General features: G+C 41.0%; 1 protein-coding gene across 9 annotated transcripts in view; it reads left to right on the top strand.

Moving 5' to 3' along the window:
- Positions 1-530: 530 nt before the first annotated feature.
- LOC122823151 (putative uncharacterized protein MYH16) overlaps positions 531-24098 on the top strand; it is a 52091-nt gene continuing 28523 nt past the window's right edge. Inside the window, exons 1-5 of one of the 9 annotated variants that reach the window (XM_044102465.1) lie at positions 531-712; positions 18925-19146; positions 21664-21768; positions 23275-23361; positions 23758-23897. In XM_044102465.1, the coding sequence (XP_043958400.1) occupies positions 629-712; positions 18925-19146; positions 21664-21768; positions 23275-23361; positions 23758-23897 (638 nt within the window). In that variant the 5' untranslated portion in view covers positions 531-628. Of the gene's footprint in view, positions 713-3348; positions 3473-9293; positions 9505-17038; positions 17692-18918; positions 19147-21663; positions 21769-23274; positions 23362-23757; positions 23898-24098 lie in introns of those variants that run through there. The other 8 variants (XM_044102464.1, XM_044102468.1, XM_044102463.1 and 5 more) reach the window with 8 other exon arrangements.

Raw genomic sequence — 24098 nt, 5'->3', positions numbered from 1 at the left:
GTTTTTCACACCGTGCAGTGTGAAAGTGACCCACACCAGCTGAAAACGTAACAAATGTTGCATATTTGTTCCCCGATCGAGCCGAGTCTACCAAATTATCAGGCGTAAAATTCTGTTTTTCCCAGCAACTCTCACAGAAAAACACTTGGACGAACCAGTGGTGTCTGTAGAGGAATGCACTGCTGAGAAAAAGATAAAGACACCAACTTTATGTTTCAGTTTTCTCAGAGGAGAAGAAGAAACACGTTGCGGTGGAGGCTGACAATCTGTGTCCGTGTGTTTCCCTGCTGTCACAAGCTGGTTTGGCTTCAGGCAGGGAGACAGAAAGAGATGTTCCTGTGTCTGTGTGTGTGTTTGGAAGTTTGAGGGAGTTGTGTGTGTGTGTGTGTGTGTGTGGGGGGGGGGGGTTGACACCTCCCTCCATCTCTCCATTTCTTCCACACACCCTCCCTCTCAGGGTCAGGTAGCAGACACGACGCAGCCCCCTCACAGACACACACACACACACACACACCCATACACACACTCCCACTGACTTGGAGCAGCCTCCAGGGAGCACACACGTGCTTCACTCCCTCCCCGGACCGCGCTCGGGCGAAGACAGCATGGGAGGCTGCGAGCCGTGAGGATGGAAAAGAGAGTGTGTGTGATCCAAACCGACTTCCACCAGTACAGACCCACCGTCGGCCTGCACGGCAGACCCCTGGCACATGTAAGGAACCCGCTATTAGTCCTCTGACGGCGAGCTGTTTTGGCTTTTGTCTTCCTGTAATCTTCTCGATCTATTCATCATCTCTTTTTTTTTCGGCTCAGTGTTTAATTTTCACCTCTGTCAGAGTTTGTTTTCACTGAGCTCTAAAAGCCTGTTGAACGAGCGGCTCCTCCTCTCAGGATGCCCCACGCCTTCACAGAACGGGGTTTCTCTCATCAGCAGGGGGCGATAGAGTGTGTGAGGTTGATTCTCAAGGGTTTTATATTTTTAGATTACAGTAAATCCCTCATTGTAAATCCATTTTAAGCCATTTCTAATGTCTCTTCTGTTTCTTTGTTGTTTCTCTTTTTCACACACACACACACTCACACACATGATGCAAACATAGAGAAGCATGAGGGGCCCTGAAGGCACTACCTTTGCATATTGGATTAACTAGAAACCAGATTTGAGATTTAGATGAGAAATCCCTCAGACCTTGAAACAGATTGTTGGTTTTTCAATACTAACATTTTTGTGTGTTTTGCTCATGGGCACGCGTAATGGAGGACCCCAACGTATTTTCTGACTTTCCTGAGGCAGAAGTAACTCATAAAACAACTAATCCTGGGAGTAAGCCATGATGACTTTCCTAATCCCTATCCAAGTTAAGCTTTTACTGCTGCTGCAAATTTCACTCAAACCACTTTTGGTCTTAAGAGTTTTGATTTTCAGCCATAGCATCTCATGCCTCACACGGATTGGATTGTGGATTGTGGTTTGCCTCACACAATCCATTGACTTGATTGGACGAGTCTTGCCTTACCCGTTTCATCATCCTTGTGTGACATTACTGACCATGAGTTTGTTTTTATGAAAAAGTTGCCATCTGTTTCCACAACTTTCTCTTTTTGATTCCACCCTTCACCACTCCATCCTTGCTCTTCTTACTGTCTATCTTCAGCGACCTACTGGTTCTCCCAGGGTACTCCAGTTTTCTTCCATCATCCAAAAATAAGACTGTTTGGTTCATTGGTCTCTTTAAATTGCCCTTGTGTGTGTGTGTACATCCTGAGTGTCTCTGTGTTGCCCTGTCATGGGACAGGGATATTCAAATGGTTCCCATTTCTCCTTTTCATTTCGCCAACCACAGATATTTAACCTGAACTAGAGTTTCTGCAGAACAGCCGTAATATGATGCTAACAGCGTTAGAAAACCTGCTCTGACAATGTGTTGCTGTGAATCTTCATAGCTTCATCCATTAACACACTCGTCCCCTGTCTGCTTCTCTAAAATTAAGTTGTAGGGGTAAACAGTCTACAAGGGAGACCCAGATCATCTCAGTGCCTGGATTTATTTTCAATTTTACAAAAGTTGCTTAAAGTTGTCTAGCATGTCAAAACACGTTGCTACTTTGAAAACAGCTTTTTGGCTGTAAGGCTCACTGGTGTCCAAATTGACTTAAGTCAGGGAATCCCATGCTGGTTGTAGAAAATGCCTTGAACAGATCTTCAACTCTGTATGATCTGTGTTGTGACCCTTTGGACAAACAATTATCGATCGGACAATTTAGTTTATTTTCTCACATCTAGCTGGCTGACTAAATCCTGGTGCTTGGTTTGTGTTGTACTCTACATCGAATGTCATGATTTTGATCACAAGTTGATAATGTCTTCTTAAAGGGACAGTATTATGTGTATTCCAGGCACATGGTGGCAATTTATATCGAAAGATTTTTATCACACCATGATTTGAAGACTGAAGTAGTCTTCTTAGCATCTGGCCAAGTCCTGCATCCATGTTATCTCTCTACGTAATTTCTTAGCATTGCACTTACAGCTGGATTCAAGAAGAAAGGCTTTAGAAGTCCTTCATGTGGGTCATCAGGGTCTGATAGAAAACTCAACTCAGGTGGGTTTTTTTTTGTTTTTTTAAAATTCCACTTCTTCTTAGCAGAGTCCTGTTGCTCTTTAGATCTTTTTCTCAGCTCAGTTCATGGAAGCTGCAGTAAACGCCGTCTTTCATCTGCCTGAGCTGCAGGCCAGCTTTCTCAGTTATTTCAGCCTAAACAGGCCAATAATAATCGACAACAAAGAAAGAGAGCGAGAGAGAAAAAAACTCTCTCTGCTCTCTAATGTCAACAGCTATCTGCGCGGTATAATTGCCGGCAACAGTCCCGTCACAGAAGTGATTTAGAGGCTGGTAATAACGTACCTGACCTGGAGTCAGTTGACCGTGAGGGCAAGTGAACTGCGAGGTGCCGGGGTGATCAAAGGCTGCCTGTGCTTCGCTCCGTGACCCGGACCCAGAGTTCAGCCAGAGGCCAGCTTTCAGAACCACCGGCGGGAACCGTCTATGTGCTGGAGCCTTTTACCAATAACAAACGCTTTTCTCCTTACAACAGAAAGCAATACAGCGAGAGACGCGAAGCAGGGAGAATGTGCTCTGCGGCGTATAAGCGACAACCAGCACCAGGTGTAATTAAGTCCGGCTAGGAGAGCTGCAGGGTCTGCCGCCCCACATGTTAACATTTAAACCTGCGTAGTTTTAGAAAGGACAAGTGAGAGCAGCTGTCGGGCAGACTATTTCGTGTTCACCGTTCGCAGACATGGAAGTGTTACTGTAGCTTCCTTTTGTATCACGTGCGTCACGTATTCGTGCGAAACGACGGCAAATTCCAACTAACTCCAAAAATACGTTTCTGTTTTCGCTCTTGGGCGATTCTTATGACGCCTGAAGAGCATGAAGGTTTTCCAAGATACTGTCAGATTCACTACAAGGTATTTAAAGTGGTGTGAATGGTGTTGAAAATGCATTTTCACATTCAAAACCTCTGACTTGATTTTACACAACTGTGTACTGTTTTCTTGAGCTGAGGGTTTAGATAAAGCTTCGAAGGTAAGAGAACAAAATGCTTTATGAGAGTATAAATTACCCATAAATTTATGAGAGTAATTTATACTCTCATACAGCATACACATCATCATAATGTGTATGCTGTAGAGCTAAATGCCTGAAAAAGTGTTGTTGGAAAGGAGTTCCCCAATCCCAATAAAGAATTAAAGCTAAAAATAAGATTTATAATTCTTATCCTACAGCAATGTAATGCTTCAGGCCAACTACAATATTTATTTAATTCTTTGGAGACTTGAGAGTTGACTTGGCGGTTGACTTACAATAATGCTGCAAACATCCGTGCAGACATTTTTAAGACATCATGATTAGTAAACGTTTGCAACAAACAGTCTTTACACATTTGTCCATCAATTTGAGACTTCATACGTCTGTTGTGCTGGACTGAAAAAGGCAGAAACTCTGCCGGGCTTCAAGTCAAAACAGGAAAACCTTCGCTCATGGGTGACATCCACTCATTGAGCAAATATGGATTAGACTTTGACAAAGAACACTTAATATGGTCGTGGCTTACAACGCGGAACCCCTCTAAATGGGCTAAAGGTGAAGCCATTGATGCGTCACATTTATCTTCTTTTGGTGTCTTTTCCCTTTCCCTTGGCATCAGTCGTGAGATTGATGTTGAGTGTAGTCTCATAGTCCCCTCCCCCCCAGGCAGCTAAGTCCGTTGTACCTTCAAACTGTCTACAGGCAAAGGAAGTTCAAGTGTGTCAGGTGGCTAATCCTTGTGACACCCGCAGACTTAATCTTATTTAGACAACACGGCAATTACTGAAGCACACTTGAGAAAGATGATACTGTGTCTCCCTGTCTGCTTCACTCACTGAGCTGCGCGGTTTGAGGGATAAATTGGCTGTCAGGCCTCAGAAAGCAGAGCTAATGACAGCTCTTTTCCAGAGCTCCAAACTCAAGCAGCAACAGGTTTTCCTATGCCTCTGCCTTGTCTTTTCCTTCATGTGTCCCTTTGAAAATTAGACTGAACCCATTCTTTGCTTTGAGTGCCACTCCAAAACTGCTTGTAGACGCTTGTTAGCACTTAAACCGCGAAATGTAAATAGCAGTTTGTCTACGAGGGACAGGGTTTGCTGAGTCTTTTTGTGAAAATGGGCTTGGCTCTGGGTTATCTGCTGCTACGAATGAGTCAAAAAGAAAAAATTTTGCTATGAAGCAGGAGCAGCATTTGGTGAGGTATGTCGAGCTCTGTCCGTAATGCCAAAAAGATGGAAAAATTTAAATCCGGCTTGATCAATATCAGCTGGACGGATAATCTGCTTACAGATGACAGAAAAGCACACAGGAAGACACATTTACAAACGGATAACCAATTTTAAGGCTCAGGATTCTAAGATGATATACTTTTACATTTGTTAGTCGTGTGTTTTTGCTTTCTCTGAATACACACATTGCTTGGTGAACTTTAATTATGGCTATCGTTTGTGAACAATGCAAAGGCAGCATCACAGATGTGAACGATTACCATACACACTCATATAATACATATTTGGGCAAATGGTTGCCACGTGGAAAAAAGGAACACAGTTTAAATTTCACAAGTTTTGAACCAATGGCTTTTTGGAATTACAATGCATTCCTGTCTGAATTTATATATATTTATACATATAAAAATTAAAGTAATTTAGTAGCAATTGTTCTTTTACACTTAGTACATAAAATGTGCACATATTTAGATATGTGCAAGAGATCAAATCACCAGCATTATTCATATTTATTAAACAGTGATCAAAAACAATGTGTTTCATTACTAAATAGGGTCTTGAAATTTAATTGCGACATAAGTTTCTGTGTAATCTACCCTGGTGCATAATCAATGAATTTTAAATGCAAGTTAAAGCAAAAACAAATTACATTCAGATGTTGTTTACACTCTTACCACTAGATGGCAGCAACGTGTTTCCACATTGACGCTAAATGTGTGTTAGTTATGCATCACCCTGCATCGAGACCAGAAGTGGTTTGAGGCGCAGTAGTCTAAAAGAGGTTAAATTGCTTATTTTCTAACTTCCTGTAGCAGCTGTCTGTGCTGCAATGCTAACTTTAGCTTGTATGTTTTGCAAACAAGACGGACATGGTGAAGTTAGCTGTGTTACTTTCAATTACATTCTTTGCTAAAATCAGAACGACTGCTAACAATACGCTTCCTTATGAGAGAAATGACGTTCTGCTCCTGCAAGTATGAATTTGCTGTTAAACTGTTATACCCTTCATCTGCCACTAGGAGGCACTGACAGCCCCCAAATTCCTGCACTACATGTGCAACTACTATTTGCTTTGGAAGTTTGAAATTGAACCTTGGAATGATGTCATGCACATCTTGAATGTGTCCACCATAACAAAACAAGTCAATACCAAATGTTGCCATAGTAACAAAAATGGCCCAGTAATACAGTACCAAATGGTTTGATGAAATACAAACTGTCAAAAGTACACCGTAAATGCTAGTTTTATAAATGTGGCAGACATATTGAATATTTAGGTTAGAGTTGTGGAAGTCCAACTTCAGAGAAAGTTCCAGATGGTTTTAACTTGTAAATTCTGACTTTTTTTTTAACATAAATGGAGTTTCAGTTGTCAGTTTTTCAGAAAAGCCATTTAATGGAATAATTTTAAATGAAACTGACCCATTTGCTAACTTTAAAAGGAATGTTTCATTCTTTGCTTCCGGCCCTTAATCCAACGTTCTTAGCTACCTGTATCTAGTCTGTATCAAGTCTGGAATTCTAACAAACATTTTCCTTCAAATGTTTGCTGTGATCTTGACCTTATTCTTGATCTCTTGTTTTGGTGAAGAACCTAAGGGCAAACTTGCCATCAGATGTAAAGAGTGGAACATCATGAACCAGCAGCTTCACAGACGTCTGTTCAGGGACTGGCTCACTGATATCTTGTGTTGGAGTAAAGCTGATGAGGAAAAAAGAATCCACATTTGTTCTCCGCTGACACAAATCCCAGCACACTCAGCAGTACCACATGCTATCATCTGGCTGGGTTTGACCTTTGACCTGCCTCGGCCCCTGTGCCACGTTGTGATCAGGTCTGGGTGAAAGAAGGCCTTCTGGAACTTGCATGTGGGCCAAGGCTGGCTGCAGGAGGATGAGTTAGACAGCTGTGACCAGACAGATTGAGTTTTAAAGGAACTAAAGGCTAAAAGAGAGTAAGAATTGGGTTATACGAACTGGAACATACATTTTAACCAGCGATGTTTATATTTGGAAAGAAGACCAGTATCTAGAGTAGATATCCATCTCTGAGGGAAGATCCCTGATATTTTAGCAGAAAAAATTGTTACAGTTCAATAGACCATTAATTATTTGTTTTTTGTCAATTTGATAAAAAATAAAAAAATAAAAACATTTTTTTTTTGCTAGAATTTTTTAATAAACAACTTCTTAAACATGTTCTAACATATGTCTTAACACTATTTAACTGCAGGCTGATTCAGTGATCTTACAGCAAGAAGGTCCTGGGTTCGAATCCCAGCTTGGGGTCTTTCTGCTTGGAGTTTCCATGTTCTCCCTGTGCAGGTGTGGCTTCTCTCCAGGTACTCTGGCTCTTCTCCACAGATTGTTAGGTTTATTGGTCTCTCTAAATTTCCACTAGGTATGAGTGTGTGTGTGTGTGTGTGTGTGTGTGTGTGTGTGGTTGTTTGTTCTGTGTTGCCCTGAGATGGACTGGCAATCTAAATGAGCCAAATGAAAATCATCCATCCATCCATCCATTTTCTATACACCCTTCTTCCCTAAATGGGGTCAGGAGGGTTGCTGGTTCCAATCTCCAGCTGCGTTCCGGGCGAGAGGCGGGGTTCACCCTGGACAGATCGCCAGTCTGTCGCAGGGCAACACAAAGACTTACAAGACAAACAACCATTCACACACACTCACACCTAGGGAGAATTTAGTGAAACCAATTAACCTGACAGTCATGTTTTTGGACTGTGGGAGGAAGCCGGAGAACCCGGAGAGAACCCACCATGCACAGGGAGAACATGCAAACTCCATGCAGAAAGACCCCGAGCCGGGAATCGAACCCAGGACCTTCTTGCTCCAAGGCAACAGCTCTACCAACTGCGCCACTGTGCAGCCCAAATGAAAATCAGTTTCCTTAAATTAAAGTGTATCCATTTATATTTATGGCACATTTCCGATCCCAGCTTTTTGTAAAGCTTTGATTGGCTGGCTGAGATTTTTAATTTATTTGTCTTTTTGCCCCTAACATCAATAACATAAAAAGATCAAAAAAGCATTTGACATATTTGCTTGTTGTTGTCTTGCGTTTGTCAGCCTAATTGTTTATATTACAATCAGAAGCGACATCACACTGTGTGAGAGAAAAAACTGTGATTGTAAAAGTGCTTTTATTGCAAAACAAAGACAGAATTATAAGGGAGTTCATTTTAAGCTAGCTTTATGTTTTCATTGGGAATTTACACAATTAGCAATACCAGCATTTAGATTTTTTTGTGTATAGCCTCGAGAATGCCAATCCAGATGACAGTTCAATTTAAGTCAAGTTTATTTAATCAAAGATAAATCTTGTCTTGTATGATGGCTTTCAAGCCACAAAAAAAGATTTGCAAACAAAGTCCTTAGCTAAAAAGGATAAAACACAGCAACCTACTGTTCAACCTTCCTGTTATCAGCTGAATGTCTTGCTCTCTCACTCTCTCGCAGCCTGAATGAAGCTTATGTGCTGTAGTCGAAGCTTCGCTGCAGAAAGTTTTCATCTTTTAGGAGGAGATGCAAACAAAGTCCAAGCTAAGGACTTTGTTTGCAGTGAGGTCTTTTAATCAAGACCTCAGTCTTGTTTCAAATACAGATTCCTTCCTGATAGGCACTACCATCTCCACGCTTCTTCATAATTGCTCTTAACTACTTTAGGACCTTCTTCACTGTTTACCACAAACAGTATTGTTGCTAGGCGACCTGGTAGCACTTACAATGTGATCCTAAACTGATCAAGCAAAGACCAGCAGCTGAGTTTTCAGTGAAACTTTTATGAACCTTATTACCTTGTCAAAAAAATAATATAGTTGCTAAAAATATTTAACATAAAAATATCTACGGTGACTTTCAGATAGTTTAGTTTAGCATAAAATTGAACCTGAGGCAGTGAAGATACATCCCTATCCAGCTTTCGTTTGTCTAATTTTGGCGTGAGCTTCTATATTTTCTCAAATGTCAACAAAGTGTCAACTGATTAAGTTTAAATTTGGATCTACAAAGTCAATTTTGTGATCAAATGTAACAATACCAGGAACTCCAGCACTAAAACCTGAAGCTCCTCTGAGTCTCTATTGTGGGAAACCTTCAAAAAGTTGAACTTGTTAATTGACTTTTCGTCCGTAAAGTCAATTAACTTGACTTTTTTTCTTTTTTATCGCGTTGATGCAATGGAAAGCCGGTAGGAGGCCAGTCGATTAAGAGGCAACAATAAGCATCACACACATAAGTCTGCGTGTGTTTGTGCTCATGCATGTGGATGTATTTTAGAGGGCAAAGTGAGCATAAGTGAATGAGAGAGAGAGAGAGAGAGAGACAGTGGTGGGGGTTGGACCTTCTAACTCCACACAGATGTAAACCAAAGTCAGGGAGTTTCAGTCAAAGAGCCGGTCGGCTGAGCCGGACCGTCGAGCCCGGTGTGTGTGAATTTGTGCGAGAGTCTCTGGATGCTGCGTCAGTTTCTTTCTGTCTTTCGTTTTGCTTTGTTTTTTTAATCATCCCTCCTGCATGCTCACTCAGACGAAGAAGGGATGAGGGAGAGAGAAGAGCTCAAGCAAGCCAAGGAGCAGAGCGAGTTGCTCCTGTCCAGAATCCATGAACTTGAGGAGGAGAACAATCAACTTAACAAGGAAAAGAATGAGGTGGTCACTAAATGCCAAGTCGTAAGTTTCCGCTGCATCGTTGTTGTTTTTTTTTTCGTTTTCTTCTCATTATTTTGAAACAATTTCCCGAGGGGGGGATAAACTGACAATACTTTAGGACTCATTATTTGTGATTACGTCTAGGTTTCTGCTTGATAGAGTTTTCGGCGTGATTGTTGGAGTAACTATTAGGAAGGTAATGATACCCTAAGAGGGATGCTGCTGCTGCCATGGCAGTGGCTAAGAATCTCTTAATGCTGTGGTCGTTACCACTTGCTTTCACCATTTTCCATCACCTAATTGTGAGAGCAGGGAGAGAGAGTATTTTTCTAACAGCAGTGCATTAAGGCGTCGTACTCTTTCCTGGCCTTAAGCTTGGTTAGTTTGTGAATGTTTTATCTACTGTGAGGTAGATGCTTTACCACAATCGAATAAGTCGAAGAAGAAAAAATCCTATCTGAGGTTCTTGTCTCACCATAAATGATGTAAATGTAACTTGATCACCCTAAAATACGAGGATCGATTACAAACTGTGTGTATTTACCTGTATTTAAATGCGTTATAAAAGTATAACACATTTTACCTTTATATTTGTATTTAGTGATGGTCTCCATGTAGTTAATGGAGGTTTTTGCCTCCTCTTTGGTTGGCATTCTCTTTGAAAAGAAGGTAGAAAGTAAATGAAGTGCAGCAGTAGTAGTAGTAGTTTGAGGCATCTGTTTTCTTTTAAGCCAGCACAGCAACAATACTGAACTCATCAAACCTTGCTGAACAGAAGCTGTGGATGAACATGAGATGATTCCATCTCTAGAAACATTTCAAGGCTTGGAAATTTAATTAAAGCAGATCTAATACAGAGTGAACGATTTAAAATAATTGAATTCAGGTGTTCCAAACGCTTTCTTGTCAGCATTGCACACAATCAGCGGTGTAGTGTAACAAGTTAGCTTGTGAGATTTCCTCACTTCTAACCATCCAATGCAAAGCGTTTATTGTATTGTAACACATTTTAAGCTATTGGGAACAATTGTGGACTTCAGATTAACTCAAGAACGCCACTGTAAAGGTTTCTACAATCCAAGTCTTAGATAAACTAGTATGAAAAGTGCTGGATGTCGAAATGTAAACCCCATCACCACTGGACTCTGGAGGACCTTGTGTTCCTCCCAATGAACCTGTCTGGGGTTGACAGTTTCCATTAGAGTGGGACTGGTCTCACTAGTCTAAGACCGGTGCAGAAGTGTTTATAGTGTGGCGCAGGTTTTCGGTACTTGGACATTCCCCATTAATTCAATTGAAAGGAACTCTAAGTGTCTCGGTACATAAAGATGTTTTGGACAACTTCATGCAACCAACTCTGAGGGGAACAGCTTGGGGGTGATGCCAACATGGCTGCACTAGTATACCAGTGGACTGGCCTTGACGTAGCACCTTTTGGATACAAGTTCATGTGGCAGCAAATATTAACAGTGGTTTCGTTTACAAAGACCCAGACAACCATGACTACTCAACTGGCTTTACACTTTGACTCACATTCATAGTCATTTGTACCCCAGTGAACAGGTCGGTAGGCAATGTGTTGTTTTGCCAATGAAGACGGTGGAAAGGAGCTGCAATCAAACTCACATTCCCTCCCTCTCTTGATGCAAATAACATTTTAAAGGATTGTGATCACTACCTTTCCAGCTTCTGTGGTTTTCTAGTAGTCCCACTGTAGGTTGTAAAATCTAAAAAAAACATATCCAACTTTCATACTTTAGAAAAAAAAGAGTTAGCATGTGAAGCTTTAGATCCACAAACTTCTAAGTTTTCTTTAATAATACAACCTTTGAACAATCAGTGCTCTACAAATGATAAATGGGATGGATTTCGGTTTTCAAAGTTAGAATTGACTCAACCACCAAAGTAAAGCTTTTCTTCTGTTTTCTAAAGCATTTGGATTATTTATTCTCATGTAATAATTGTTTCATAGTCTACTAGTGAACCAACTATCAATGAAACTGACTATAGTGGACCATTGGATATTCACAGATTTAACATTTTGCAGATTTTTTCATGGAATGTAACTTCAGGGTATTTGTGGAAAACTTAACATATCTAAAATATTCAAAATGAAATGCGGTGAAAGCTGAGATAAGTAGCGCAACGCTACTTCCCACAATATTGGCTAGTATTCGCACGATTCATTTTCCTTGGCACTGATTGGCTGAACTGATTGGCTAACCCAAAAGCAGAGATAAGGAAGATCGTAGATGTTAGCTCCTGTGGCAGTGCTGGTAATTTCCCAATGAAGGTGATTTCCACTGTTCTCATTAAGGTATATTTAGTGTTTCATCTATTAAAATCAACAGTTAAAGGTTGTTTTTTTTTTTGAGGAAGTCTCAAGTATTTGCAGATTTGAATTATTTTCTGGAAGCAGTGGTCCCTAATCTCCATGATTACTGGCGATCCACCGTGTCCGACAGAATGCGTTTCTAACGAGTCTGAACCAAGCATGGAAAATCAATCATTCTGTTCAAAATAAAAATTGATTATTTGCTCTTCCAAAATGAAGCCCAAAGAAAATTTTTATAATTAAAGTCTCAATTTCTAAAAGTGCAGATTGCTGTCGAAGTATTATAAACTAACCAATGACCAATTGAAAATATTTTTTTTGCCAACCCTCGAAAGTAAACGTCATATTCTTTTCAAAATAAACTGAGGATCCACACATTAACTGGTCTACACCAAGAACAATAAAATGATGTAACTTCAGTGTTACATCATGTTAAAAATTAATGCTAATAGTCTGAGATATTGGTTCAATTCAGGGGATTAAACAAATGTTTAATAATCCCAATAGACTTTTTCAGAAATTATTATTATTGTTAAAAAAAAAAAACTATAATAAATAAATAAAAAATAAGGGTTGCAAATACTTTTGATGATCGGTATAACCTGCATTTTTTTTCTTTTTTGTTCTCAGCACCCAGACAAATTAAAAATCTTTATTTCTTTTTTATACCAACCGCAATATCGTTAAAGATTGAGAAACTGAAAACCTATTAAAACGTTATTTATTAGGAAAATAACGAGTGTGTCTCCAGAGACCCTCTGCTGTAATGGCATAGTGGTTCGTTTGAGTGTGACAGAGCGGATTTCATTGGGGTGCAGAAGATTTAGTGTGAAAGTATGGATCAGCTGTGCTGCGGCCAGTGTTTGTGGAAAAGGCTCCCGGCCCGCGGGATTTCATCTTTACTCCAGCTGAATTGCTTAGCAGACGTCGATTTAACACACCATCAGCTGTATCGAGGAGCTGGGTCTCTGATTTGGGATTTTATTTCTGTTTGGGTTTGACAACCAGGTCAGTGCTCTTCTATGTCTTTTAATATATATATATATAAAAACAAATCCTAGACAATGTCTGTACTGTCAATTTGTTCATTACGTCACGGGTGGTTAATCTGCAATGGACAGAAATTGTTGGGGGGCAGGGGGGTTTCCCCCAGAAATGTAGCTTTTTCTATTTCAACTAACCAGGTGCGCGCTGGCTCCCAGCATGTTTTTCCTCTCTGTTTAGATTAGCCAGCCATAAATAATGACATTAATCTGTGGAGGAGACAGATCAGCCAGCATAATTCATATCGCGCAGCCCTCCGATCTGACTGAGAAATGTGACCCCATGTCAGAGCTATTTAGTGCCGCTGTGGTGTGTGAGGAAAGCCTTCCAGTTTTCCATTGGAAATCTATCCTGTTCTTCATTAGTCTTCACCCGCCGAAGCTGCAGGGACACTTCAGACGTTTTTCATCTGGAACAGGAGAAATTCCTGCCTGCTAATCAACCTTGATGTACGTGTGCCTGGTTAGGTCAGATAGACTTGACATTCCTTTGATTTGCTTTGTCGCAGGTATGCTTAACGTACGGCTAACTCCTGGTTACTTAAACTAGAGAATTCTGCTTTCAAACACCCGGATGTCTGAGATTTTCCCCAGAACTCTGCTGTGGTTTTCTGGTAGCTGGTCCAGCTACAAAAGAGATTAAAGCTAACACAGCGAGCTAAAAATCTTTTGAACCATATGCTAACTTCATTTTCTCGAACTAGCATATCTTGCGAATCAGATAACCTTCCCATAACTCCAGAGTTGTATTTCAGGTTTACATAAAGGTTTGATATAGTTTATAAAACCTAAAAATCACAAGTTTTTGACAATTAGCTTACATTTGGTGACGCTAATATCGCAGATTTACAAGAAATGAAGTAAAGTGTCAATAAGTTAAGACGATAGTTCAACATCATTTCAGTCACCATGTTAATGAACAGCCTGTTCTTACGAGTGGCTCTAGTGATAAATGTGGATGTCTGAGCTAAGCTAAGGTTTCTTTAACTAAGCTAAAAATGGTATGATTAGGGTTGTAGTTGTTGTCTGCGAGGTCCAAATGTCTCACACTCCAGAATTTACCCCAGAAAACCCACCAAAGCTGATGGCAGGGTAGTTCACCAGTGGCCCACTGTGTTTTTGTGTTAAAGAAAATTTAAAGTTACAAAAATTTAGAGGTGTGTGAGCAGGTGCAGGGATGATGCGACTGGTGCCAAACCCTCATGCCCAGTTTATCACGTCAACTATAAACTAGGGGTTGAACGACTACATATTTTTTAAGGTCGACTACATCATGATAATAGTCGAGTCGATGTCGACTAGTCGCGGTGACGTCATAGTGACGTAAGCGCAAAAACCCTTCACAACTACTTGGAGGCTTTATTAGCTATTTTCACGGCAAATATTAACCCCCCCCACCCCCCCCTCCACACACACACACACACACACACACACACTCCCCTTCTCCTGCTTTTACTAAGTCTATTATGGAGAATTAAAAGAGCAATAAACAGATCATTCTTCGTGAGCAGCGGGGAAAAGTTTGTTGCACAAAGTCGGGTCTGACTTTTTTTTTCTAAACACCGGCTGATGCTGATGATCTCTGGATAGTTACTATAGGAGTCAAATTATCACACTGACTACATGGTGCTTTTGGAACATCACAAGCCAAACTTGTTATGAACGGATCCCGTTTGGTTACAGCTGAATTCAACAAAACCACCTGCTTCTCCTCCGATGCGCGGCAGGAAGCTCTGCTGACTCAGCAGATTGAACGATTTAAGATATTTTCTAATCAACGTCAGCATGCTAAAAGTCGAGTCGATGTCGAGTTGACGTCATAACGCAACGCAAGACGCAAAGCTTTGGAGTAACGTACAGGCTTTATTACCCGTTTTCACGGAAAAATACGGCATTTACACAGAACAGCAACAAGTGAAACAAACGGTTGTTCAGGAGCTAGCATTAGCGGATGCCTTTTCAAATGACTGTGCATCGCGGTCGTACTTTTGTTGTACTTCAGCACAGCTTTGCAGATTTTGCATGTTACGGTAATTAAGCATTTTTAGTGAAATATTTCCACACTGTTGACAAATTTCTACCTGTTTGACAAGATGCGGGCTTGTCCTCGATCTGTTTTGAAGACGCCATTTTGTAGCCAGTGTTCTGTCAGATCTGCTGTCAGAGTGTCATACACTTCTGACAGCTGATCTGATGACACTTCTAAGCACGAAGTGTCATTCTTAGCACGAACTCACGGCTATATGTCAGACAAGTATACACTGTCATTACCAACTACAGGCTTTTATTTAATCAGCAGCTGTCATTACCTTTATTTAAGATCTTTATTTAATCAGCAACATAACATAATGTATTAGTTAGATCGTCGTGACAAAGACACTCGCGAGCCGGCTAAGTGACATCCTTAGCGGGAAGGGGTCGAGTTTTAGACGGCTCGTGTTTTGTAGTCGACTGCAGCTGCAACTCCATCTCCTTTTATAAACACTGTAAAACCACAAATATGCATCCATCTACTATCATTTAAACTAATGTATTAACTTATTTTTCTTGTGTCTTGTGACGTATACTGTGCTGTCAGATCAGCACAGGCTGTCACCACCGGCAATCACATGACTGCGACTAGTCGACATGAAATGTAAAAACTCGCGAGATGTCCTAGAGTCGACTAATTGGTTCAACCCCTACTATAAACATTGCTTAATCTGTCCTTACCATCACTGTTACTGGTGTATAAAGACCCTATTTAAAATAAACATATAGCACTTAGCCTGGTGGCCCACTAGGCTTATAGACCGCTGGGGGAAACCCTGTATACACCGAAGAGAAAGGTTGTATCAAGACTTTAACAGACCAGCTATAAGGCACTAGCCATTGTTTTCAATGGTAAAAAAAAAACCATAAAAAATGTGTAAAAGGTAGAATCTTAAGTATGTGTATGTGCTACAGTTCAATATCTTCATTGTCATTGTGTATTTAAAGCTTTTAATAAAGTCAGCCTTGACTGTTTGTGTTATAATGGGGTTTAATATCTTTCACCAAGCTCTGCTATGTCGTCCAATGTAGGCATCTGACAGCTAAACCTGCGTTAGCCTCTGGGTTCATCACTCATCTGCTGTGAGGATGTTGAAAGGCTACCAGCAGTTAAATTCCAGGCGTTCTCCTTCATTGAGACAATATATCAAAATCCTGACACACTACATGAATATGGGTTGGATGAGGCGCCGCTGAGCCAAACGTAGTAATTAAACGCGTAAGAGGATCTTCGTTCTTAGGACGTTGTCTCTACCATGTAATTCTGTAATGAACAGGCAGTGAGATTTTCTGATTAATGAATGACTACGGCTGAAAGATGCTTGCTACAAGAAAAATAGACTTAGTGTTTCTTGCCTTTCAGGCTCGCAGACTTGACTTGGGCACATTCCTTTACATGATTCATTGCCAGGCTGCTTGTCAGATATGTTGGTGTTGGACATGACGGCTTCTTTCTGGGCCACGGCCCGAGCAAGACCGAAGTCTTCAGATATAGTGAGAGTAAAGGACAAGAGCCACATAATTGCAGAAAGCAAAATGCATTCTTAGAAAAGCATTTTTGTTCCTATTGTTTGGTCCCGTTGGGTTGCATGAAGGTTTTCTTGGCATTGGCAGCATCTTTAGATTCATTCATTTGAGTAAAGTTAGATTTCTCTGAATCCGGACGCTGTGGATTGAATTTTTTTTAACCTGCCGTTAAGCATTTTACTTTGAATTTTCAAAACACTCTAGCTTTTATTTTTGCGATCCGACCTGAGCAAACGTCATACGTTTACCAGAAATTGTCGGGGCTACCGGCAGCATTCATCTTCACCTCATGACCCCGGCTGATGTTGACGTAGATAGAGAAATGCTTGGTCTAGTTTTTGAGAGTCTCTGTGACTTCATACAAAAAAACCAAAAAAAAAAAAAAAAAAAAAAAAAAAGCTACGCTTGGGTTGAGGCACAATACGCCTTGTTGTTCTTGCTAAGATGAAGGCCCTGGCATTGTGGGCGACTGTGTGGGCGTGTGCCCAGAAGACATTTATGTCAATTATAACCGGGGGAAGAAGAAAAAAATGCATTCTTACTCCGCATTCGTATTCTTCTCTTGTGTTCCTGGCTTTTACGGTGAGTGCAGAGTTCCCGTGGTCACATAGCTCAACGCTACACGCTTTTCCTATTCGAAGGGATACCTGCGGACCACCACTCCTTCTTCCTCCCTCCCTTCCCAACAAGCTGTAGAAAGCCACCTGTATCTGGAGGAGGAGACTGTAGGAGAAGACCGAGAAAGGCATAATGCAGTGAAACATTGTAAGGGTGAACTGCACAAAGGCTACTTTCAGTGGAGAGCCGACAATGGGATGCAGAGGAAAGTCGGGATTCCAGCGCATTCTGAAGCGAAACACAAACGTTTGATTTTGAGTTAAATAAGACCTTGCAGAAGAAGAGGATCAAAGCAAAGAAAGAGTGAAGTGACAAAGAGGATCTACAGGGAGCACCTCAAGGGACTGAAAGTGATCCAACTCAAACCCCCTGGAAGACTCAGAGCAGCTGCACACAAATTAGGGGAGGGAAAGTGATTCTGTCAGACAAGTTCCAGCACCGTGGAACGGGCAAATTCTACCAAAAAAAAAAGGACGTGATACCGCGTGACGGTTTGCTGAGATGACGTCTACAGGGAAAAGTAAGAAATGCCACTCCCTCCTTAATGACTTTGATGAAGCCAATGGGACTAAAGTGGATCTTGGAGCGGAACCAGAATCTGATGACCTGGACTGGGACGGCTACAGCACCACCCTGGAGCACAGACTGGCAGCTGTGGGTATCACACACAACAATATGGACTGTTGAGAATACCCCGGGAATATGTACTTAAAGGAATTATTGCGGTAGAAAAAGTAGTAATTTTTAGTCCTAAAATTGCAGTATGATGTAAAATCGACTATGTATTATGATGTTATTCGCTCATCATAAACATATTTGGAGCCTTGCTTTGATTCTTTCACGCATGTCTGACAAATCCTTTAATCTCCTGTGGCAACCATTCGGCTGTGTAAAAACACCTGGGTGGACATAGCTCCGCCCTTGAGGCTCAGCTCCTCCTTGGAGCTGCAGTTTCCAAGCTCCTTTCTAAGAGGCAGCTGGACTGAGTCCAAAAAGAGACTGAATACACGTAGAAATCAGTGAAATTCAGAAATTTGGAGAAGCTAAGGCAGAGATTTAACAGTGAGGCTTTTCTGATTACTCTCCCGGTATTCTAGAACGAACCTGCAGCTCAGAAAATTTAGGAACCGTGAAAACCATTTTTAATTGTCGGTTCAGTATTATTTAGAAATTGCACCTCTTTCTTCATTTCATGAGCTTATTGCATGTTTACTTTAATAACTAAAAGAAAAAATACTCTAAATTTACTTTTGAAAAAAGGACCATAAAATAGATTTTTAAGCCTGTTGATACTTCCAACTTGACCATTTTTGCCCACGTGGCAAAGAGTTTGGACATCTCTGCACTGCAGTAGAATCCATCAAAACTTGTGGTTCCAAAGCTCATTCTACACACGTTGACCGTGATGACAGGTCCAGTTCAGTAGAGTACGCTCTCACTTCTGGATCCTTTCACCCATATGGCAGCTGGTGTTCAGAAAAACTTGCTGATCCGGTCAGATCTGGCAGCCATTGTCCTGCCTTTTATCTTTTTAATTATGCAAAAAGCAAAATAACAAAGCGACTTGAAGGTGGATATGTTTAGTCTTGTGGCATAACCTGCGGTGAGAGCTTTGTCTGAAATAAATCTGTTGGTGTTTGCCCGGCTCTCCTTTATTTCCTTAATACTCTCATATTAACCGTTAATCTCTTGTGCTTTTTATTAATTGAGACGTTTATTTTTTCTTCCCATGGACCTCCCTCGTTCTCCTCGACCGGTTCATCAACTTTTAGGGCTTTGTGGAACAAAAAAGTTTACAAAGACAGTAGAGAGTGGACAACAATTTCATGCAAAATCACGCTGTAGGATTCCCAGCCTGAATCGATGTTTGTCCGGCTGAAGGAGCAGGAGAACGTCCAGGCGTCCGAGCAGCGCTGCACCCAGCTGGAGGAGGCCCGGCGGGATCTGGAGCGGCAGCTGTCGGACCTCTCGGACCGCCTGGAGGAGGAGGAGGCCTGCTCGGCAACGCTGGTCCTCCACCGGGACAGGCTGGAGGCAGAGTGCGGCAGCCTGAGACGAGACCTGGACGATCTGGAGAGCGCCCTGACCACGGCCGAGCGGGACAAACAGGTAGAGCATCGGCGCCAGAAGAAGCTTTTTATCTTTTTGTACCGATTTGGAATCAATTAGTGGTATTAGTGATGCTAAATAAAGTTTGTATTTACTTACGGTGTAGGATTACATTTAGCAGTGAGTAACTGAGGTTGATCGACAGCGCTAAGACCCGCCTCCTGGCTCTGATTGGTTGTTTTTGGTCGGGAGCGGCGCAACCCAGGGAGGAGGACAATGAAGAATATTGATCTTTTCAAAGGTTACCTGTCTCATATTAAATTGTCACTAAATGGTGACAAGTTTAACAAATATATATATATTAAAAAAAAACATTTTTTTGTGAAAGTTACATACTGTAGTTATAAATAATATTAAAAAGAAAAACATACAGCATGTTTTAGGCAGATCCTAAATACATTTTCTTATATTTTAGAGCCAAAAATCCTCATTCTTGACATTTCTAATATTAATAATATTTTGGTTAAACATTTGGTTTTTCCAAGTCATTTTAAGCATAAACGTCATTTTAAAAATACAACTTTATGACACCAAAAGAGCCTTCTGAGGCAGCTTTTTGCGAAGCAGGATTTGCACTGCCTCAGGTTATGTGATAGACCAAGACGAAGCATCATTTTTAAACAAATAATTCAAGTGCAACACAAGTAATGCATGGTTTTCTAAACTTTGTGTAGGAAAGAAATCTGGTGTTCGTATGTTTTCAGTCTTCTAGGAGCAGCGACTCTGGAGGAGCTGCAGAGTTTCGCAGCCTCAAATGGAAACGCAGTTATGCTTTTTCACAAATCACCAAATGTATGTAAATCTACAGAATATCTGAAGAAACTTTCAAACAGCGCTTAAGAAATTTTGAGAAAGGTAGTTTTTTTTGTTAGTTTTTTTTTGTATGTAATCCAAGTAAAGGTTTTCCCATTGCTTATTGAGACGTATTATTAATAATAAAACATAAATAAAATCATGTAATAATTTCAAAACTGAAACTTCTTGTTACGCAGTTTTAATGTCTTCCAAGAGACACATCTCACCACCTATTAGAAAGAGTATAACTGGTTGAATCAACATCATTTTAAATCTAAATGTGATTAATTTTGGATGGAAAACATCGGTGAAACATGACAGTTTCATGACACCATGCACCCAGCCGACGCACCAAATGGCAACAAAACACTTCACCTGTCAAGCATGGAAAACGTTTGCGAGGCATAAACTCCTGCTCCAAGGAGAAAACACACAAGACGAAACACAAACTCGCTCAGACAACTTCACCGCGAAAGACGCAAAGATCCTCAAACATATAACTTTACACCACCACATGTTTGACCACATGTTGGGCCTTTTATTACCAATTTCGCTGCAGCTATTCATGCCACAGTCTGTCCCTCTTTAACCTACAGCTGCGCTGTAAATTTCAGATCACAATGAAAACATCTCGCGGCCAACTTGCGTCGCTTTCTTCGAAGTTGGCAAGTTTCTAAAGGCCGTAACCAAATCCCGTCTCCTGTGCTCAGACGCCGATGCCAGAGGCTACTCTGCCATCTCTGTTACGGCCCTCTCCCCGAAGCCTTAATCTGTTTATTTGCTGTGTATTAAGGGATTAAGATGCTATCTTTTGTTAAGGTGAGACAGTGCGTTCTCAAACTGTGCGTGAACGGTGATTCGCTGTAGAGCTGCACAGGAATCTACTTAGATCAGTTCAGTTCTGGGTTTAGGAAGATTTTTTTTTCTCCTTAGATCGGTGAGGATTACCAAAATTATTTCTACTTGCTGTGAAAAAGAAAAGCTTATCCTGATTTAATCTCAGAAATAATTTCATACAGCATCTGTAATCATCTGGGTTCATCAGTGAATCACTTACATCTGATGTAGTGATGGGCAATATGGACAAGTTTTATCACGATACTTTGTGGTAATATTGTGATACAGACGATACAAAATATTTATTTCTTCTTTTTTAGGTTTCGTTATAGCTGTTGCTGAATTGCACAGCAACTATAGCTGTAAAATAAGCTTCCTTGGGACACCAGTCGCATAAAGAAGTGTGATTTCTCGCTAAAATACACATAGTTACTGCATTTAATCATATTTTCAAATGTATTGATATTTATAGATACTCCCGTGAAACAAACATAAAAAAATAACAATCCAGACAATATGGATGGTGTTTTTTGTTTGTTTTAAACATTATTTGTAAATTATCCTGAAAGCAAATAAATCAAAATTCTTATCATGGCAAGAAATTTATCGTAATAGATTAAAAGCGATGCAATTTTAATTTATTGCCGAATGTGTTTGATCCAGTTGAGAGAAAGATCCCACGCTTCTGTTTTGTAGATAACAGTAAGACGAATCGCTTCTCTACCAGTATTTATCTCTGTGTCTTCAGCTGGAATTAGTGTCTAATCCTCTGAGAGGAGACTTCGACGTCTGTTGGAAAAACGCCAAAACTATGGAGCTCGGTTTCTCTGATGAAACAAGATACTTTCTGGTTTTACAGTTCAGGATTTGTCGTTTTGTTTGTAGCTGTCAGACGGCGAGGTGAGGAAGCTGACCGAGCAGCTGCTGCAGAGGGACGAAGCCGTGAAGAAGCTCCAGAGGGAGAAGGAACATTTGGTGGAGCTTAGCCAGGTGAGGATTGAGGAGGCGCGCTTTATGTTGTGTGTGTATCAGGTGTTGTCATGTCTTTCAACTCTTGTGGATTCAAGAAATATTTACCCTCAGCCACAGTCCTTGAGACGACGCCTCAGAAAATGTTGTTCTGTCCACAGAAATGTTTTTGAGACCTTCTATACACAAAAAACTACGGTAAAAATGTCCTGTGTTTGAAGATCTCGGCCATGATTGTTGAGTTAGTTTCTAGCTCTGGTATAATCTGACATTTCAACAGGTAACTGGCTCTAAACACACACCTGACTGGTTTATCATGAATCAGACGACTCAACATTCATCAAATGCACAAGCTGAACTGAAAACTGAAACTGTTCTTCAGATCAGGCCTTGGAAAATGACCCAACACCGTTCTCAGAGCCCTGCGTTCTAAGAACCTGCCACTCTTAGGTCTGCTTTGGTTCATTGTGTATCTGTAAATGTTAGCTGTCACATCCTATCTTCTAACCCCGACTCCACAGCCAAATCAATAACACTGAATGTGACACGAAGAGGAACTGTTCAAATTCCAAACAAGTTTTCCGCCTCGGGACGATGCACTTTCAAAGGCTCGTCAGGCTGGTGGGCTTCAAAGCATTGACAGGGCTTCAGAGTTGAGAGTTTGCCACCATATTATCAGGGTCAGCTATTGACTTTTAATAAAATTTGACTTGGCATCTATAAATGATCTTTTTTAATACGAGTGGAGAGAACTTTTCAGTAGCCTTGGTACTTCGCTCTCTTGTACCTTGCATGTTTTTGTGTGTTTATTCTGCTCTCTACCACCGTTCTTGACTCACTTTTACTCCGACAGTCATCTCGGAGCTAATGGCCATTTTTAGCCATTAGCTTCAATGTCAATGAAACCTTGGCTGGTGGGATTTAAGAAAGATGCAGACGAAGTAAAGAGTCAGACGAACTCGTGAAGCTTACAACTTTGTCCTTAGTACACCTGGATAACAAAAAACTGCTTCTTCCCAACTCTACAAGCTTGGACTTCCACAGATCTGGCCATTTCCGTTTTATCAAAACTTTGCACTGTGAGCACACCCTGTAATCGGTGAAACCATGGATTCTGTTCTCAGATGGAAACTCCTGAGATAGAGTTTTGGATTTTAGGTTCAACCTGAAACTATCTTTTTTAAAGTGCCTTTTCATTTAGCTTATGTTGTCTTTGCTTGAATATGTGAAACATTAATGTGACACAAGAAATCGGCAAGGGGAAAATTGCTTCTTTGTGCCAATGCACACCTTCTGATAATTTCAGGGCTTTAGCAAATAATGACTTCATGGAACAAGATAAAAAGAAATCAGATGGCCGTAGAGCAACAGGAGATGAAGAACGTTTGGCATGTTCTTCGCAAAGAAGCTACTCCAATGTTTCCAAAGCTGCGGCGATACCATCAGACGGATGTGAAGCCATGTGATGAATTAAAGGTTTAGGAACATGTGTAGCCCAGGCTCAGACATCTTGTTTCTATCTAACAGCAAGCGATTGAGGATCTGCAGATGGAGGAGGACAAAGTCAACCTGCTGACCAAAGAGAAAACCAAGCTGCAGTTGCAAGCCGAAGATGTAAGTCTACATTTTCTGACATCCAACATCTCGGGGTGGAGTGATATATTCAGCTCCTGAGATGAAACGAGATACGATAGTTCGGCGGTCGGCTTTCTTTGCTATCGGCTTCAGCTTCAGCATCTTGGTCACAAAGACCTAGATTAGATATGTGCAGGAAGACTGACCTAAAATTTTATTAGTAGTATTAATTATCAAAACAAACCCCAATGCAAGCAGCATTTTTCAACGGCAATAACATCAAGCTAAAATAAAAGTCTCTGGCAGTGGAGGAAAAACCAAAGCCCAAGTCCAGCTGCCCGCAGCATTCAACACCAGCCCTCTTACTGTAAAACCAAAAGTACCAGCTGAACCGTGATTGTTGTGTACACTCATATCTTCTTGCCTGTTTCCCAGTTGGAGTTCCAGCTGGAGCGGCTTCAGCATGGCGAGCCTGAGAAGGCCAGGAGGAAGCTGGACGCCGACAGCAGATCTACTAAGGACAGCTTAGGAGAGGTGGAGAAGAGGAGGAGTGGTTTGGAAGATCTTATCAAACGGTCAGTATGTTTTATCTTCTGATATAAAAACTAATTCATAGCAGGAATTAGTATGTAGGCTGTCACGGCAGCCTATATACGCTCTTACAGAAACCTGTGCATATTCGGTACTGGCGAACCGGCAACAGGCAGAAAGAAAAATGTACAAACGCTGTTTGAAACGGTATTCCAAAGCGCCTCCATGTTAATAGCAGTCATGCT

This window comes from Gambusia affinis, linkage group LG20 (assembly GCF_019740435.1).
Source record: "Gambusia affinis linkage group LG20, SWU_Gaff_1.0, whole genome shotgun sequence".
NCBI classification, from domain to species: Eukaryota; Metazoa; Chordata; class Actinopteri; order Cyprinodontiformes; family Poeciliidae; genus Gambusia; species Gambusia affinis.
The sequence above is the reverse complement of the archived record's forward strand: the minus strand, read 5'-3'. Positions and strand labels throughout refer to the sequence as shown.